This window comes from Dermacentor silvarum, chromosome 9 (assembly GCF_013339745.2).
Source record: "Dermacentor silvarum isolate Dsil-2018 chromosome 9, BIME_Dsil_1.4, whole genome shotgun sequence".
Taxonomy (NCBI): domain Eukaryota; kingdom Metazoa; phylum Arthropoda; class Arachnida; order Ixodida; family Ixodidae; genus Dermacentor; species Dermacentor silvarum.
This window is the reverse complement of record NC_051162.1, coordinates 87894577-87914064: the sequence shown is the minus strand read 5'-3', so window position 1 is coordinate 87914064 and position 19488 is coordinate 87894577. Positions and strand designations below refer to the sequence as shown.

Genomic DNA, 19488 nt, shown 5'->3' with positions numbered 1-19488 from the left:
AAAGGTTCCCGCGAGGTAAGGCAAAAGGAGAGCTTAAACCTCCTGAATAGGCCTTACCTCGTTGTCTTAGACTGCATCAGACAAGCCGGCCCAGTACCCAATTCTAAGAAATGTCGCTTCAGTGAGTGGCAGACATTGGTGCTTGGACATCTTGTACACAAGGACCGTATCAAGCCTGACCCCCAAAAGACAGCGCCTGTTAGGCGGCTAAAACCTCATAGATCTCTTAACGAACTTCGTAGTTTTCTAGCGCTCTGATCATATTTCTGCGGCGGTATACCTGCATTTGCTGATATCGCCTATGCCCTCATTTGTCTTCTGCGATGGGACGCCGATCCTGATGGCACCAAACAGCGCGACGCTTCCTTTCGTCAACTGAAGTCCATGCTGACGACAGGCTCCGTGCTCCGGTATTTCGACCCAGACGCCCCTAAACATATCCACAGCAATACGAGTGGCATGAGCGTCAGTGCAGCCCGTTTAAGGATGCGGCTCGAAGGAATGCGTTATTGCTTATGCGTGTCGCACCGGATGTAAGCCTGAACGAAATTACGCCGCCATGGAACGAATGCCTGGAGATCACTTTCCCGCTCGTATGTGCACGGACATCCATTGGCAATTGGCATGAATCATCATCTGTTGTACTGGCTTGTCAACGTTCGTGATGCCTCAGGTCGTATCATACGCTGGGCCCCACATAACCGGGCGTACATCTTCAGAGTTTCAAACATGAGTAGTCACCACAGGCTGATGCGGACAGTTTTTTCTGATATAAAGACCTCTCAAATAGAGCAGCAAGCGGACATAAGCTGAAAGCAGTTTTCAAACGCCGCGCATGACTTCACATCATTTCAACTGTTTGTGTTCGTGACGGGCTCCTCTACAAGACGATTTTCACAACCACCGGTACCCGCTTTCGTCTATTAGTTCCAGCGAATCTACGCAGCAGTATTATGCACGTTATGAAAGATGATCGTACCTTCGGACGTACAGTAACAGAGTGTACACTCAGTCTTGCCCAGGAACAATTTAACTAGTCGCGAATGCGTCTGTCGACGGAAATGTATATGGCCAGTTGCGCTTATTGCCAGTCTCAAGCACCTAACTAAGAAGCCAGCCGAACTTCTAAAACCATTGACACCTCCTAGCTCTCATCCAGAGCAACTTGCAACTTATCGCATTGGTACTTCCTTCCGCTTATCGGAAGGGAACCATTGCGTCATCGCATGTGCCGAGCATCTGATCTGGTACGGCAAGACAGCTCCTTTACCCTCTGCCACCGAAAGCCAGGCTTCCCTCTTCCTTCTGCGCTCGATCATTCTCCATCACGGCACCCTTCAAGTAATGGCCATCGCGGCTGCAAGTTTACTCCAGATGTTGTGGAAGTGCTTCTTCCACTGTGCGCTTCCAGTTTTGGCCACTCGAGATCATATCAACCGCAAGAAAGCAGGCCGACCAACCGTACCAACCGAACTTTGGTAAACATGTTGCCCATGTACGTGGAATCGGACCACAAAGACTAGGACAATAATTTGGCCTTTATTACATGCGCTTCTACCGCTGCTTTTATCACCGTTTTTCCCGGCTCTACGCTCGTCCGCCGCGAAAAATACTGGCCACCATATTTTATTGCGATAGAAATTATATGGACACTCCAGGCAGAGAGAGAGAAATAACATTTATTAGCACCGAACTGTTACTAGCCGGAACTAAAGCCCAAGTCCGGGCCTCCTGGTAGGCTCATGCCTCCTGGCCCAGCACGTTCTTGACGTGCTGCACCAGAAGCGGCCACCATAGTTTTTCAAACCTTCGTGGGGGAGTGTTCCACTCCTCCCAGCTGCCAGGACGCTGGTTGTGTGGTAATTTGGAAAGTGTGGCGTTTTTGAAAATGACGTTTGCAGGGCACTCCCACAAGATGTGTTTATTTGATGGATAGGCTGCGCACTGTTTACAAGTGGGGGAGCCTGGGTTTCTGTTAATATAATGCGTATAGTGTGGTGTGAGTAATGTGTGTGTTTGTGCTTTTCGTATGATTGAGGCGTCCTCTCTCGAATGCGTGTAGGATGGTGTGTTGAGAATTGTTCACGCTTCCCTGCGAGACTTCAAAATATGTATCCTTTCTTTTCGCTGCATCTTCTGCTCTTTTCTGGCACATTTCTGCCATCGCCGTCACCGTGATGTTCCGTATAAAGTCCAATGGTGAAAAATCGTCGCTGCGCGCCGTGTGCTGGCTGTGCGAGTGAAAGCTTGCGAGGTTGAGCCGATGTTGGTTTTGCGTAGGCGCGCAAAAGAGGAAAGCGTGGAGGAAACGCGCCGTCTTTCGTCGCGCGCAAGGTACCGGGGCGAGGAAAGGAAGGGGGGGGGGGGGGGGGGGGGCGTTCTACTGCGGCGGTTGCTGCGGCGCGGCCGGGCGTGCCCTCTCCTGAAAGCGATCTGAGACGAGGCCAGAGCCCGTTGTGCGCTGTGTTTTCGCCATTCAGTTTGCATTGAAGCGATAGACAACACGAAGGTTACTTCGCTAGCTGCTCACTCCAGCGTTTAGAGAGCAAGTGTCCGCGGTCATCGAGTGTGATGCGTTTAAGATTGCCCGCGCGCGCGTGACACCATTCTTGCTCATTTAGTTAGTAAGCGAATGTTTACAAGGTTATACGGCTCATAAAACTACTATCCTTACTTCGTATAGCTGTCTACTAATTTGCTATCACAATCGATGCATCGCAGTTCAGGCGAAACTGGGACTTTTTGGCGATCTCTCCATCAACGAAATTGTGTCTCGCTGAAGAAGATCGATGCTAGGCTCGAATGCGTACGACGGCACGACGGAGTAGGATGACAAAGTTGAAATGAGTACGATGCGGCGACCACAGCGCATCACTACCCCGAACACATCCCCAGTGGCCCAAGTAAATTGGACACCTTGGGCAAACAGGCCGTGGTACAAGTAGTGACTGCGACTGCAGGACGAGAGTACGATCGCGAATCTGGAATGGTGAGAGTGGAACGAGCACAAATGCGTGGCTGGCGAAGCAAGGTAGCACAAGCCTTTTGTTAAAATCAAGATGTCTGCACATTTTTCTATGCACTGCGGTTTGTGCACATGTGATCAAATTATTTCAAATATCCGCATTTGCTGGCAAGATGAAAAGGTGCGTTCGCACGAGAGTTAGCACATAGATATTACACCTGCCACGCTGGCTTAACGGCTACGGTGTTTCGCTACTAAGCACGAGGTCGCGGGGTCAAATCCCGGCCGCGGCGGCCGCATGTAGATGGGGTTGAAATGGAAAAAAAACGCTCGTGTCCCGTGCGTTAGGGGCAGGTTAAAGAACCCCAGGTGGTCAGAAATAATCCGCGGTCGCCCACTACGGCGTCTCTCATAATCAAATCGTGGTGTTGGCAAGTCAAACCACCATATTTTTTTAGATAATTTAACGAAACATTATACGTAGATCAGCGATACGTTAGTGACATTGTACGGCAAGCAGTATGAATTCTTTCTGTGTTTCTTGATTAATTAGGCCTATTTAGACAAATATAATGTATTTCGCTATCTGGACTTTCATCTGAACATCTGGACTAGAAGCTCGTCTGATTGACCTTCCTGTCTTTCCTCTCGTTGCTTTAGCACTCTTTACGGTGTGAATTAGTTTGGGTGATCATTAAAAAAAGAAACAAAAGTGTTTCATTAAAGGACCCTCACTGCCATTCAACAAATAAATATAATCGGTGCACCTATTAAAATTTCATAGAAAGTGAGGTTAACATTTGCTATACCTTTGCATATTGGCAATAAAAGTGACATTTGAGAAGAATTTGATCGTCTCCATCGTATAGGTTACCTCTAAGGTAATATAACGAACTTCTTTAAACGCGCTAAACGTCGTGCGTCATTTGATCTATTCTTCTGCTTTTAAGAACTGCCATCTGGAAATATTTCAATAAGGCATTTTGTGCGTCATTGCCACCTGCATTTTTATCAACAGCATATTTACATTCACGAATTCAAGCTACCTGAAATATCCTCAAATGTGCTCAGAAGGCCCAATATATACCCCTGCTTTATTAGACTTGATGCCTGAAAAGTTGTGCACCATGCGTCAGCTTTTTCTAATTGCTGTATTGGTCTTTTTGCCATATGTGGTTGCAGGAAATGCAAGGGAGGGTAAGTTCTTAATTTGGCTTTCCCTTTGTGTTACAGTTTTTACAGTCTCGTCTTTTTGTCGTGATGCTGCCGGAGTTACTTGCTTCAACAATACTCAATAATAAAGTCAAGTGCACCATCGTGGCAATTTGACCGATTTAGATTCCGTAGTAAAGATAATGATTTGTGTAAAAGCCTACGACGATTACGGTAGAACCTGAGCGTTCGGTCTTTCTCTTACTATCCTTGCTGTAGGGCGCTATTCAAAGCATTGAATAATCAAAGCTGTATCTAATTTTCAGCAATGTGTTTGTTTGAGGTATTCTGTGTACAGTTACAAGACAGAACTAGTAAACTGAGGCCGTACATGTATACTCCGTTTTGATTTCCCCAATATATTCATCAGAACCTTGCTTGACGGTTTCCACATAACATTTTTCATTATACGCACCAGTAACTCAAGCCAAGCAGCAAATTTCCCCCCTAATACAACGTACTTCATATCACAATACATTGATTATTCTAATGCGCGAATACCTGGCTCTTTAAACCAATGCAGTAATATAACAATTCAAACTTACAAGATACTATGTAAAAATGCTTCGTGGCTAGGTAATCAAAATCTGCTTATTCTGGTAAAGGTTAGGGAGAAGAGAGAGGGTATATCAAGGGGTTAGTAAAGTGTGTGTTGCTCCTCTGCTTGGGGGAAGGGGATTTGGATTGATAGAGGAGCTTAATTAGCGGGAAAAGAAACTGGTTAGATGCTTTAACATAATACTTTGTCAACTGAGATGTTATCAGTCTGTCAACAACCTGAGCACAGCCTGCAATTTTGTCACCCACAGCCAAAGCTCGAAAGCTCGTACGTGGTATCACAGCATAGTGGAATGGCGAAATTCCGAGGCCGCCGGACTATGTGCTAAACACGGTGCGCTTCGTTTTTATGGTGCCGTCTAGTTTAGAGATGTTAGCATGTATGCTGTCATATAGTTGAAAGCGAAGCTTTACGGGCGTACACTCCCGGACATTGCTTACTATGGCTGCCGCTGTCCTCTCGAATAGCTGTATGCACGGCTCTACACTTACGTATATTGAGTCAGTAGATATGTATGAACTCTACCCGTATTATGCTGCAAGATGTGCGGGTAATGCGCTGTGTTTGCGGCTAAATTACGACGTGACACAACAGTTTCTGCGTCACTCGGCTACTTGAAACAATATACGTGTTCAAACGCCTCACTCATTAAATACACAAGCTATTTTAACGCGAAAGCTTTATATACCCCATTAGTAGAGAATCCGTCGGTCTGACTGAAAGATGGTCCCGAAAATGGCTAACGGCGCAGGGAGTACAAACACATAAGAAAGTGCTCGTATTGACGTCAGATACTTCAGGGAGGTTTCTGTAAACAAAGTAAATCAATGGAATTGAAAAGAAAATTTTGTACATTTTGGTCTGGGTGGAAATCAGACCCGGGTCTCCGGGATGCGAGACCGGCACGCTTCCCTAACGCCACGGTGGCTCTGCGGCTGTGGCTGAGTAAAGGTATGGACTAGTGCGTGCGTCATTGGGCATGTGACGGCGCAGCCAATAGAAAGGAGGTGGCGCCACGCCATGAGTGTATAAAGTGAGCGGGTTCATGACGTTCCGAGGTCTACAAATGCTATAATGCTTTCGCATTCCCACACGTAAGTAGTCCTAAATGTCTGTGGCGAATTTCTTGCTGTTTCTCCCATATTAATAAGTGGAGGAGCATTTGGTCTCAATCGGAGGCTTACTCCCGTCGCGACAACGCTAACCAGTTTTTAACACGAAAGTGTTTTATGCCGGGGTCCACCAAGACTTCACTGACGTGTTTCCGTCACGGAAATACGTCATAGAACATAATACAAAGAAAGAAACCAGAAGAAAAAGTTCCACAAACATGCAAAATTTGGAAATCGAATCCACGACCTCTCGGTCCGCGACGATAGATCGCCGAGCGTTTAACCCATTGCGCCACAAACGCATTTGCAAGAGCTACACAGACGCGCCTTATATATCTAACACTCCTCCGTGTACCCGCGCTCTTGCTCGGGGCGGTGCCGCCGCCTACGAGCAGAAAAGAGAAGTACTGCATTATGACACTAACGCGCACCGACAGTGAACGCTTCGGTGGTCTCAGCACTACGACGCCTCGATGCCAGCATTCGAAGGGAGGCTGGCATCAAGAAGCACTACCAACGCGTTCTCGCAGAAGCACTACTAGGTGGCGTTCACCGTACTCAGCACAGCGGAGCGTGGCCTCCGCAATTAGCTCTGAAAATGTTTCTGAAGTTGATCGCGGAGGCTGCAATTACGACGCGCTGTACGCGCTGATTTGACTCGGTGACGATTCAGTTACGTGCTTTGTCTTGCGCGTTGTATTAGTGTGTCAGTTACGTGCTTCGTCTTTCGCGTTGTGCTAGCGTGTGCAGCGTAGTGCAGCTTCCATATGCACGACGGTTGCTCATGGTCATCGACGTTGGTAGTCGTGATGGAGGAGACGTGCCACCAGGCGTCAGCGTGGGTGCATCAACGCCTAAGGGCGCATTAGCCACAAAACACCAATAGACATTATATATCAATGTGCAATAAACATTACACTACTCCTGTGAAGACACGTTTCACTTTCGTGTTCTATACCGATTCCTATATAAGAGGGATCAACCACATTTTTAAGAGGCACGTGCTTTCGCTCGAGAGCATTGGACCTCCTCAGGTTCAAATTCCGTGGTCGGTGGTGGCGGCCGCATGCAGCTTTACGTCGCAGCCTTGGCTTGCGGTTGCGGGGTGTGTCTGCCGACTAAGTGAGCTACGCTTCTCTAAAAAAGATGTTTTCTTTTTCTTCTTCGGGAGTTTTACGTGGCAAAACCAGTTCTGATTATGAGACGGGCCGTAGTGGAGGGCTACGGATAAATTTGGACCACCTGGGGTTCTTCAACGTGTGCTACAACGCAAGCACACGGGTGTTTTTGCATTTCGCATCCTTAGAATTGCGGCCGCCGCGGCCGGGATTCGACCCCGCGATCTCGTGCCCAGCAGCGCATCGCCTTAGCTGAACAGCCTCCGCCGCGGGTAAGTCATGATGTGCCATTTCATGTTCCTCACTTGCAGATACCTTACTTAAAGCTAGTCTCACAGAGCGTGATACATGACATGACATGACATGACAAGAACTTTATTTGAGTCCTGAGGAACTAAGATCTAGGCGAGCCGAAGGCTCCCTCAGATTAAGTCCGTGGCTCCGCCCACGATGGGACCGGGAGACCAAATCCAGTCGCGATGTCGTGGGCCCTCTGGACAGACTGGTGTTGAATTTGAGGATTGCTGGTCTTGAGGGATTCCTCCCATTGCTCTTTCGCGATGGGTGGAGAGGCGTTAAGGGCTGGGCACAACCAGAGTATGTGATCAAAAGAGCATGAGTCATGACCACATTTGGAGCACGACTGTGAATGGTCAGGGTCTATCCTGTTAAGGGACCGGGAGGTGAGATACGAACGGGTTTGCAGAAGTCTGAGTGTGCTAGCCTGAGGTTTGTTCAATTTGGGGTGGTGGGGTGGAAATTTCCTCCTGCCGAGACGATAATGGGAAACAATTTCGTGGAAGGTGCATAATGGATCTTTGTGGATGTTGACCTCGTTCCGAGCCTGGCTACCCTTGACAGCACGGTACGTGAAATCGCGCGCTATCCGGTGGGCCTGCTCGTTAGGATTACATCCGAGCGGGTTAACTGAGGCATCTGTATGGGCTGGGAACCACGAGATGTGGTATCCTCCTTCGCTGCTCTCCCGAGTTCTTTGAAGTGCTTTGTTCACAATATTGTTCGCCTGTTCAGACACTAGTGTGGCCGAGAAGGATCTAACTGCTGTGCGTGAGTCCGAGAAGATGATAAGGGGAACTTTTGCGCTGTGAAAAGCCAGAGTGATCGCCGCTTCCTCCGCCACATGTGCAAACTTAGTATAGACAGAAGCTGCATTAAGCAGGTTGCCCTCCGCGTCTACAACCGAGACAGCGAACTTATCCCCACTGTCATATCTGGCAGCATCAACAAAGAGGGCCCCTAGTTTGTGCTGATTGATCTTTTTAAGGATCGACTTGGCTCTCGCGTATCTTCTACCCTCGTTATGCACTGGGTGGATGTTTCGCGGTACGGGGTCAACCATGATGCGAGCTCTGGCTGGCTGGGTCAGGCTAATTTTGGTCCCCGGTTCATGTCTGGGTTGGATACCCGCTTCTTCTAAAATTTTGATCCCTGGCTTAGAGGACGACAATCTCATTATTTGAGCCACTGTGTGAGCTTCTATTAGCTCATCGATAGTGTTGTGGAGTCCTAGCTCCAGCAGCTTCTCGGCAAGCGTGATACAATTAAATTTTTTTCGAATGGTCGACAAGGAGGTCGACAAGATGCTTGCCAAAGATATAATCGAGCCGTCCTGCAGCCCTTCGGCTTCTCCTGTGTTTCTTGTTAAAAAATGTCACAGTTTCGCCCTAAGAGCGAATCAATGAATGAGATAGCAACACAGCAATGTCATACGAAGTAAGGTGAGCGGCTTTGGTAGCAATATGAATTGTAGTAAACATGAGCTGATTAAGTAAGCAGGTGTGCTGCGGCGTAAGTAGACCGACATGAAGAGAGACTCGATGACCACGAGAAGGCGCGTGTGAAACAGTGGTGTTGATGAGAAGCGCTTCCCGTGGGCAGCGCGTGCGAAGGGACACACCTGTAGTGCTGCACTGCCGATCCGGGCAGCATTGCATGTGTAGCGTGCGTTGGAAAATGTGGCCCGACTATTACTAACTGAATGAACAAGCGTGGTGTGAGCGTGCACAAACAAACATGAATAGATCACACTGATTGACTGCAGACAACGACTGTCAAAACGCTGGTAGCGAGCCCATCCGCCGCAGCGGGCGAAGGTACGTGCGGTCTATCGCTTCAACGGGAACTGAGCGGCGAATGCACGGCGCAGAAAGGTCAGAGCCGTGTGGAGATAAGCGCGGTTGTTGGCAGAGTAGAAGTGCGCCCCCCCCCCCCCCCCCGCGCGCTCCCTCCGGCGCTGGCTTCCCGCTTCCTTGCTTGCGCGTGGGTGATTGAGTGCGTTCGCTCTCCGTGATAGCGCGCGTCCCCGCACGCTTCCGCTCGGGCATACGGCGCGCGGCGAAGATTTTATCTATAGGGAACCTCACGGTGACGGCGACGACGACGGCGACGGCAGAAATCCGGTTGAAGTGTCCATATAATCGCTATCGCAATAAAAGAAAGATGACAGTTGGCGATTTTGCGTGGACTACCGGCATCTCAACAAGATCACCAAAAAAGACGTGTACCCACTCCCACGCATAGACGACGCCCTGGATTGCCTTCACGGCGCCAAGTATTTTTCTTCAATCGACCTTCGGTCAGGGTACTGGCAGATAGCCGTTGATCACATGGACCGTGAGAAGACCGCTTTTGTTACCCCTGACGGCCTTTATCAGTTTAAAGTCATGCCTTTCGGCTTATGCAACGCCCCGGCCACCTTCGAACGCATGATGTACGCCCTTTTACACGGTTTTAAATGGTCCATTTTCCTGTGTTATCTTGATGACGTCATTTTATTTTCACCGAACATTGAAACGCATCTCAACCACCTTTCTTCTATCCTTTCTGGTTTTCGCAATGCCGGCCTGCAACTTTATTCATCTAAGTGCCACTTCGGACGTCAGCAACTTATCGTGCTCGGTCATCTCGTCGACTCAACCGATGTTCGCCCCGACCCTGACAAAGTTCGAGCTGTGCAGCAGTTCCCCGTTCCGACTTGCACAAAGGAAGTTCGAAGCTTTCTGGGAGTGTGCTCCGACTTCCGTCGTGTTGTGAGGAATTTCGCGGAAATCGCACGCCCTCTCACAAACTTACTGAAGAAAGGCGTCTCGTTTTTTTGGGGTGCTGCACAGGCTGCCGTCTTCTCTACCCTCATCACGTCGCTCACTACACCACTTGTCCTGGCTCATTTCGACAGCTCCGCTCCAACAGAACTCCGCACCGATGCCAGCGGCTACGGAATCGGCGCTGTTTTAGTCCAGCATCAGAATGGGCATGCCCGTGTTGTCGCCTATGCCAGCCGTCTCCTTTCCTTAGCCGAACAGAACTACTCTATTACAGAACGGGAGTGTCTTGCTCTCGTTTGGGCGGTGGGCAAATTGCGCCCCTATTTACATGGCCAGCATTTCACTGTGACTACCGATCACCACGCACTTTGCTGGCTTTCGTCGCTTAAGGATCCCACTGGGCGTCTTGGTCGCTGGGCACTCCGGCTCCAAGAATACACTTACTCTGTTGCTTATAAATCTGGCCGATTGCACCGGGATGCTGACTGTTTGTCCCGCAATCCCGTGGATCCGCCTGAAGCCTCCGATGACATGCCTGCATGTGTACTCTCGCTCTCCGCTTTAAGCCACATCCGTGATGAACAGCGCCGTGATCCCATTTTAAGTGAGCTTATTCAGAAGCTGGATTCCGCAGCGCCCGATCCTTCCCTTCGCCTCTTCGCGCTTAAAGATGACACGTTATATCGCTACAACGTCCACCCGGACGGACGCGAACTGTTGCTCGCCGTTCCTACGCATCTACGCTTGAGCGTTCTCGGCGAGCTACATGACGCCCCGACCGCTGGTCACCTTGGATTCTCCCGGACCTACGATCGCAATCGGCGTCGCTTCTTTTGGCCCGGTCTTTACCGCTCCGTTCGTCGCTACGTAGCTGCTTGTGAACCCTGCCAACGCCGAAAAAAACCACCTAAGCCTCCTGCTGGCTTCCTTCAGCCCCTTGACGCCCCAGCTGACCCCTTCTTCCGAGTTGCCCTTGACCTCCTCAGTTCTTTCCCGACCTCTACTTCTGGAAACAAATGGATTGCCGTTGCTATGGACCATTCTACCCGCTACGCAATTACAGGCGCTCTCCCTACCTGCTGTGCTACGCACGTTGCTGATTTCCTACTACACGATATCATCTCATCTTACATCACGGAGCCCCTAGTCAACTCCTCACTGACCGTGGCCGTTACTTTCTCTCCAGAGTTATTCATGACCTGCTTCGCTCCTGCGTGACAAAACACAAGTTTACGACGGCTTACCACCCGCAAACTAACGGCTTGACTGAGCGCTTCAACCGGACGCTTACTAACATGCTTTCTATGTATGTCTCATCTGACCATCAAGACTGGGATGTTGCGTTGCCCTTCGTTACATTCGCTTACAATTCCTCCCGTCATGATACTGCTGGTTTCTCACCCTTTTATCTTATGTTTGGCCGCAACCCAACGTTACCTTTTGACACTATCATCCCCGATGCCGTCCATTTGCCAACTGAGTACGCTCGTGATGCCATTTCCCGAGCTGATGAGGCACGCCAAATTGCTCGCCGTCGCCTTATTACATCGCAAGGCCACCAGAAGCACCGCTACGACTCCCGTCATCGCGACGTTATCTATACTCCGGGTGCCCTTGTTCTTCTATGGACTCCGACTCGGCGTGTTGGACTGAAAAATTGCTTTCGCGGTACTCCTCCAGACCCTACCGTGTATTACGTCGTGTAACAGATGTCACGTATGAGATTGGCCCACTCGAGTCTTCCTCGCCAACCGTTTCATCACCTACTGACGTTGTTCACGTATCCCGCCTGAAACCTTACCACTCGCCTGGATCATAGCAAGCACCGTGACGGTGCTTGAGCAGCCGGGGTCATGTCACGATATGATTCATCTAGAGGAGCATCGATGAAGAAGACGCTGATGATCGGGCGCGCACTCTCGGCCATATGGTTGACGCTTGATCGCCTTGTAAATATACTGTAAGTACGTTTTCCTGTTGTGTTTGCCTCCCCGTAACAATATTTTACCGGCGAATAGCTGTCTGTAGCACTTTATCCCATTTTTGAAGTGGACGGTTGGTCGGCGGAGGTCGGACTTTCACAGCCGATACAAAGGTGCTGATGCAAAGGGCTCGCGCTCTCGTACAATCGACTCGTTTGCCGCATTTGTTACAAATCTGTTACTACTGAACCTATACCAGACGCATGTGGTGTCACGCGTGTGATTTGGAGCATCTGAAGCCTTGCGTGCTGTGGTGAATCGCTCAGAAAGATGCTGCCCTTTTCATTTCCGCCGCTCACTCTCCAAGTAATAACCTCATGGTAGAGAGCTAGACGGATGGAGAGGTAGATGAAACTTGCATTTTACACTTGTGCCCACGTCGCTGCAATGACACAAATATAATAAAAGTTCTTCAGAAACTCTTTTGTTGGACTTGTCAGGTAATGCGTAAGCACACTTTGCCGCTGCTCAGTTTGCAGAGAACCATCTTTTATTATTACCCTATAGTAATTTTGATTGAGCTAAGGTTGTGTAAGCGTAAATAATCCTTTTTATGCTTAAAGGGATACGGACACAAAATCTGAAAATTTTACGAAAATGCTGTAAATGAATCCTCAGTGTGTGATTACACCGAAAAGTAGTCACTTAGCTCATTTTTGAGTCGATGGCTTTATTTTTGGCTTTTTGTGAGCGCGCGCCGCGCCGCCCGACCCGCGGGAGTTGGAAGGTGTGACGTCACGATTCTCTCGTCGGATAGCCAGCCGGCCGGCCGCGATCACTCGAAGCGCGCCGACGCCACCATCGTGAGCATGGATTCGAGTTCTGGTGCCTCTACCAGCGATGAGTACACGTCTGAAGACGAGGACCATTCCAACTTGGCAAGAAATGTTACCGCTTACGGTTACGAGCCTTCCGCGTCAAGCGACGAAAAGCAGGCGGCCGGGAAAGTACCGGTCATGTTTTCGCGAACCGTAGCGCGATTTCGCTCTGCACAAGACACTTGTGCAAGAATTATTTGTCATTTCCTCTGTAATCTTGTTTTTCAAGAGCGCACGCAGGCGAGGCAGCTCCGGGGCACTTAAGCACTGCATGGGTGACTGAATAGTAGTTTATGCTGTCGGCGTGAGCAACTGCTGACTGTGAGGTATCTGTACCTTCGAGACTCTCACGTCCACTTCGCCAGCCGCCCGACAGATGGCAGCACCTGTCTGGCGTGCTCCCCAGCTTTTCCCGCTTTTAGCCTGTGGAGAAGCAGAGCTGTGTGTGTGTGTGGCAGCCCAACACTGCCTAGATAGCATTTGTTGGTCTCCCCCGCTGCCATGTAGGACTAATCTCGTGAGTCGCGCTCGCACGCGCTAGGCTTGTATTGTTTTAATCTGCTTGGCCAACATTTTTAAAGACATTACTGCCTGCGTGCCCAGCCTCGGGCATCGCGCCCCAGCCTCGTCCTCACACTGCTCAACAAGGCTAAAAGTAAACGAAAATAGTACCGACATCTTTTCACCTCCTCTTTTCAAACGTGCCGCTGATCATTTCTGCCTTGTGTTTTCGTGAGAAAACCGATGGCACAGCGTCAGGCTTTAGGCGTTGTCTTTTGAGCGGCATGCCGAGGCTTTTCAGCCCATCTGGGCTGGTTGCATAATCATAATCGACGAAGTGGTCCGCGCAAATAAAGTCATTTTTTAGAGGTCTCCAGGCTGGGCGTGATGGCTGACAGGCAGGTATCCAAAGTTTACGCACCTTCTCGTCTCTGGGAAACGTGTGCGACGGCGTGTCACGATCGACGATGCTGCTATAACAGCAATATCTGGGCATTTCCTTCCGCCGCGACGAATGCGTCAATACCGAGCGACGACCGCGGGAAGGCGCATGTAAGACGCGCCACCTGCGTGGAGCGCCGACGGGGATAATGTTTCAGAGGGGCCACGTGCGAAGATCGTCGAAATGGGTTAAACAAACTCTGCGAGGGACCGACACCCCCAAAACACTGCGACGGTTGTGGCCGACCTTGGCCGCGCGCGCGGCGGTGGGTGTAATGACGTCAAATTTCAGCTTCTGCCAGCGGCCGCTTGGTGGCAAGGTGCAACAAAAAATCGCAAAAAAAGATGTTTCTCGTTCTTTTTTCAAAGCAACTTGTTGTATTCGTTATTTTCAACAGTTCAACTTTTGTTCAGACGCAAAACACCACCGGCCAACTTTTCTGTCCGTATCCCTTTAAGCCACCCTAATGACCTTCATTATTATTATGACCCTTATTAATGTTGATTGGGCTTAAGTATTATAACAGTAATTATTCTTAAGTTGGCTTAAGTCAGTTAAATTCCACTAATTATTCTTGACCAGTCTTAGTCAATATTGTGTTAACCAATCAACACAGGTTTGTGAATTAAGATTGATTAGGCCAAATTATTTCAAAAAATTATTTTTATCAGCTTCTCTATTCATAAGTACGCTCATGTAATTTCATCCTGATTAATATATTGTCTATTAGGCTTCGTTACTATGCAGTCTTACGAAATCTTATCCGGGCTTAAATAATTTCATAATAATTATTCTTATGCGCATTTTATTACCCTTAATTACTCTCATTACCTCTTCAGGCTCATTATATATAGTCAGAAACATAAATCTCAGTAGACATACATAGACGTAAGGTATTCTGATATATAACCCCAGAGCAACCTATGTTTACCTATGGAGCGCTTCGTGTCATGTGTTACAGATGCGGGTGTAAATATTTCCGAGGGAAGTTGCTCTAGAATATTTACGCGTTATTTCGCCTACATATATAGCACCACATACTACCATTATAAATGTGCAGGTGAACGGCTTAGTTCTCTAAATACTTATTCAATATATTTTCCCTGCAAGACGTATGCGTCTTCGAACACGACAATAATTGAATTACGCGAAAAACCTTAGAGTAGCGTTCGGCTACTTCTTTATATAGGCAATATTCCTCAATGTGTTCTGCACAGTTTTTTTTTACTTGTAGGCATATCAGTTACATTTCTTGTTCATACCATAGATACTGTAATTCAATGCCATTGTCCAACCTTTTATGCAATGTTGCCCTCCTGGTAACTTTAGCTTCTCACTGGCCACGCTGTATTGTTATAACTTCTGGCGACATTACGCTACCTGCCGGATGCAGTCAACCACCTTGGTTGGCCATGCGGCTGCTTATCTTGATCTCACCCACTTGTCTCACACCATCTCCCACCTTATCCCAACCTTGTTAGCGCGTGTCGCTAAAGGAAAGAAGTGCCTAAATGTCCGCAATATTTCCCGGCAAGGCCGCTAAAATTGTCCCTAAAGATGTAAAGCGAAATTTTCGTAGTATAGGTGATTTTGAACACCATGATATAGGCGTCATTTCCTAGAACATTAACTAAAACGATTCGCATTCTAGTGCGTGCCCCGTGCCTGTTGACGAATAAACCATCGATCTGCCAGGAATGGTATAGAGTGTTCTTACTTACGTAGTTACAAAGGAACATATATTGACAGCTGAAATGTCCTTTACTTTCCGATTGTAAGGTGACAAATCCAGAAAGGTTTAGGAGCGCTTGATTTCCCTAATTTTACAAACAAAAAAGGCACTCAGTACAGGTTATTCCTGCAATGTTTCTCGTGCTCAGCACTCGTGAAGGAGTCACAAAGTTTGCCACCGTGCACTGCGGCATGCCATTAAGGCATCGATGACAGTTACGCAACGTTTAAACAGGTCAAACACTGCGTTGTGGCCTTTTGCGTCACTTGAAAGCTGTGTGAAGCATTTATTTGTTTATTTTACCTTTATTTATTTTATTGACACTGCAATTCCGGTATAGGGATTATAGCAGGATGGGAAAAAGAATTAAGCAGTTTCACAAAACTGGCAAAATGTAAAAAAATAAGGGTGCAGGTTGAAGCTCTGCAGCCAGCATCAGTAATACAACATTTAAACAAGATATCAAGCAGCAAAAATAAAATACACAATAGTACAGCAAAGTGATTAAATGCAGTGACACACACTAGGTAAAACGTTGTGTGAATAAGGTCAGTGACGGTTGCAGCAGTTCATTGTTAGTGAGGTTACTCCAATCGGTAATAGTTCGAGGAAGAAATAAGTATTTAAAACGTTATTACGGATGTGAAAAGCAGTTAAAGCTAGCTGATGTCGTTGTCGGGTCGCATACCCAGACGAAAAATGAATTAAATGGGTGAGTTCAGTTCTGTAGTGTCCTTTAATTATTTGGTACATGAATTTAAGTCTTGTAGAACGATTTGGCTCATTTATTGTCGGCAGACCAGCTTTGATTAAAAGATGCGTTACTGATGTACGTCGGTAATTATTATATATGTATCGAACAGCCCTCTTTTGAACCCTGTCTACTTTGTTTATGTTGGTCTTAGTGAATCGGTCCCAAATGACAGCAAGCCGTGTCAGGGGAACGAGTCCAACTCTTTCGATATATGCACAAGCTTCTGAGTAAAAATCTTCGTATCTTAGTTTACTCCCACGCTTATAAAATTTCGCCAACGGAACAACGAAATTGATGCCCCAACAGGGATAATACACATCGCAATGGGTTTTGTAAGAACTTAAAAAAAGAAACACATGTATTCGGTGCACACGACATCGTGCGAATCCGCATTCTCGGTTATAGTAGTCGCAGTTTAAACCACTTAGAGTATACATATTTCACGTAAAAACATGACCGTGTTTGAGCAATATACTGTCCCAGAAGTCACAGACAACCTTTTGTAGAAACTTTATTTGTTTCTTAGTAACGTCGTCCCCACGCATTTAACCTCGCCCAAAGATTTGCCACGGTATTCTGACCATTTTTGATTTGCCTGATCTTGGTGGAGTTTGTAATTATCCTATCACGAGATGCTAAATTTTGCTCTGCTAAAAAAACTGAACCATATATGCGTCGGAGTGTTCAAATGCGTTGTTTATTGAAAAGACCGTAATTAACCAAAACACTTTGAAAGGTAACGTCTTTCTTATTTTCATCAAACTTTGCACACTATAGAGTTCGCTCGGATAACTAGAGAAGACATCATATATGGCAATATACCTTTTATGAGCACTGCTAAATTTTTGCGAAAACGTTATTTGAGTCATACGCGCTAAGCTTCGCACAAGGATTTCATATAGTCTCCCCCTATTATCGCTAAATTCGTTATCGTTGGCAAGGGTAGTTATGCCAGGATAGCAGGATAAATTTGACGCCACTCGCAACACTCATAACGCTCCGGGTGCTTTAATACGTAATTTATTGAGCAGGTCGTGATTATTCGAAACACTCTGAATTTCACATGCACTTTCAATGAAGAACATCTCTTACTTTCGCTGACTATGAACTTTGTGTAACGTAAGATTCCTTCTGGACCCCGAAAATATAGCGTGAAAGGCCACGTAACGCTTCCTAGTACTTAGTAAAGAAGGTTTTACAAAGGCTGTAAATGCAAGAGCGTTTCGCCCATGTTGACTAAACTTAATATCAGTGGCATTTGTATTTGTGCCACGGCAAATATTGTTACTGTTTTGAATGCATAGAATTACCCTACACACTTTAATGTTGGGTACGCGTCAGACAAAACGAGACGTCTATTTCCTCTGAATATGATGTATGTGCCGATGTTCCTCTTCCCTTTAAAGTGGGGAAGCATTTATAGCTTTTTATATAACGCCTCAGAACAAGCCTAAAACGTGGGTTTGGCAATTTTCAGTGAACTCCAAATTTATGCACGCCTAAATATTTGCTCTCGTACTCGCGCTCACATTTGGTACATTTTTGTTTATATAAGTTTTCTGGAAAATCTATTTTTTCGGAGACCGGTAAAACTGGTATGTAAAGTTTTGAAGTACTTCTGGTCGCTTTAAAGATTTCGCAGTACACTGCAGTTTATTAACTGCACCAAATGTACTACTGCATGAATTCTTCACATTTTCACGGCAAATTGTACAATTCGAGTAACAATAATACATCAGCGCAAATGTACACACAGTGATCTCGCTCCAAGAAAAGTTTCAAAATTTCAAATAGAATGTGTGGCAATGACATACAGATGGTGGTGCCTATTTTAACAAATGAAGTCAATCTTCCAAAGATGGGTAATTAAAGAAGACCGCAGCAAGCGATATTGGGATCTGGTCGGTGAAATAGGGCCACCGACGGAAAAGTAAAGCAGTCATTAGCCAATATTGGCAATACCAAGGAACATGAGGCACTTACACGCCGAGTGCTGGCCAACGCACAACGCACATCAACAAGATGCCACGTTCTCTCCAGATATGTCAGAACTACTGAGGCAAATGACTGTATACTTTTGAGCATATCTTAAAGCTTCGCTGATTTTTTTTTCATGATGCCACCGATACCTAATATAGAGTTGCTCCTTCTTGAGGAGGAATCCACTATTTTTCTAACCGCGAACTGGTTGTTATGCTTAACTACCAGTTAGTCTCATAAATGTTATCACGTGATCGACCTCGACGATATGACATCATATATGAGACTGACTATATCACGTGATTTGCTTTTTGTCACGATGTGATATTCTTACGGCCGGATGAAATCATTTTAAATAGATTTCTGTAGAACAAATTGTGCGATGAAATTGAACCATTGTTCATAACACTAAAATAAGTATTCTTTTTTTCAGTTGAGAACCGGCAGAAAATTGGAGAGGGGGTCATTGTAAACGCCTCTCTATTCTACGACAGCAGCTACTACAGACAGGTTCATGGAAAAAAGACCTGGCGGGAACATAACAGCCTACCTTATCAATTTGACTCTTCAGGTAGAATTGCGTAGTTTTTGTTCTTTCACTAGCGGAATTTTTGATATTGCAACCATTTGAGACGTCCTGACACAGCCGTGGAGTACACATTATTGCATGTTACCTGCATAAAATGTATCTCCTGATAGAAAAAAAAAAGATAAAAAAGATAAAAAATTTGCGCGCTTGTGACTTATTGTAGGGCGTGAGGACTGTACTTGAGTGGTGCGTTACAAGTTCGTCATCATGCATTTACGTCCCTCGAGCTGGCGTAACTGAGCTGGTCTACCTTCACATAGTAGTGCTTCTGAGTATTATAGACGTGCTCCATTTGTCTGAGTGGTGCAAAGAATGGAGGATGCAAGAATGGTGGCATCAACCCTCATGCAGAAGCATTATTTACAATTTTGTTGCGAAACATTCCATCTTTATTAAGCCAGACTCGATGTGCGTAGTGCCCTTGCAGTTTCGCTGACACCCTGCATGTACTTGTGAAAAAAGTTAAAACCCTTCAAAGAGAAGCTAAAGCACCCAATCCAAGTTATTGTTACTCTGCAAAGACTAATTAAGAAGAACTCATTGATTTGCATTTATTTAGGTGCGTGTCACTCATGAAATTCAGCAAGTAAAAAATAATACAAGTATCAACAGCGGAAGGAAAGAAATACAGCTGCATGCTCATTACAAAGCAAACTTCA

The 19488-nt window shown here is 46.8% G+C and overlaps 1 protein-coding gene across 1 annotated transcript in view; it reads left to right on the top strand.

Moving 5' to 3' along the window:
• Nucleotides 1-3979: 3979 nt before the first annotated feature.
• LOC119463724 (uncharacterized) overlaps nt 3980-19488 on the top strand; it is a 38953-nt gene continuing 23444 nt past the window's right edge. The window contains exons 1-2 of the mRNA XM_049656692.1: nt 3980-4162; nt 18674-18811. Of these exons, the coding sequence (XP_049512649.1) occupies nt 18755-18811 (57 nt within the window). The 5' untranslated portion in view covers nt 3980-4162; nt 18674-18754. The remainder of the gene's footprint in view (nt 4163-18673; nt 18812-19488) is intronic.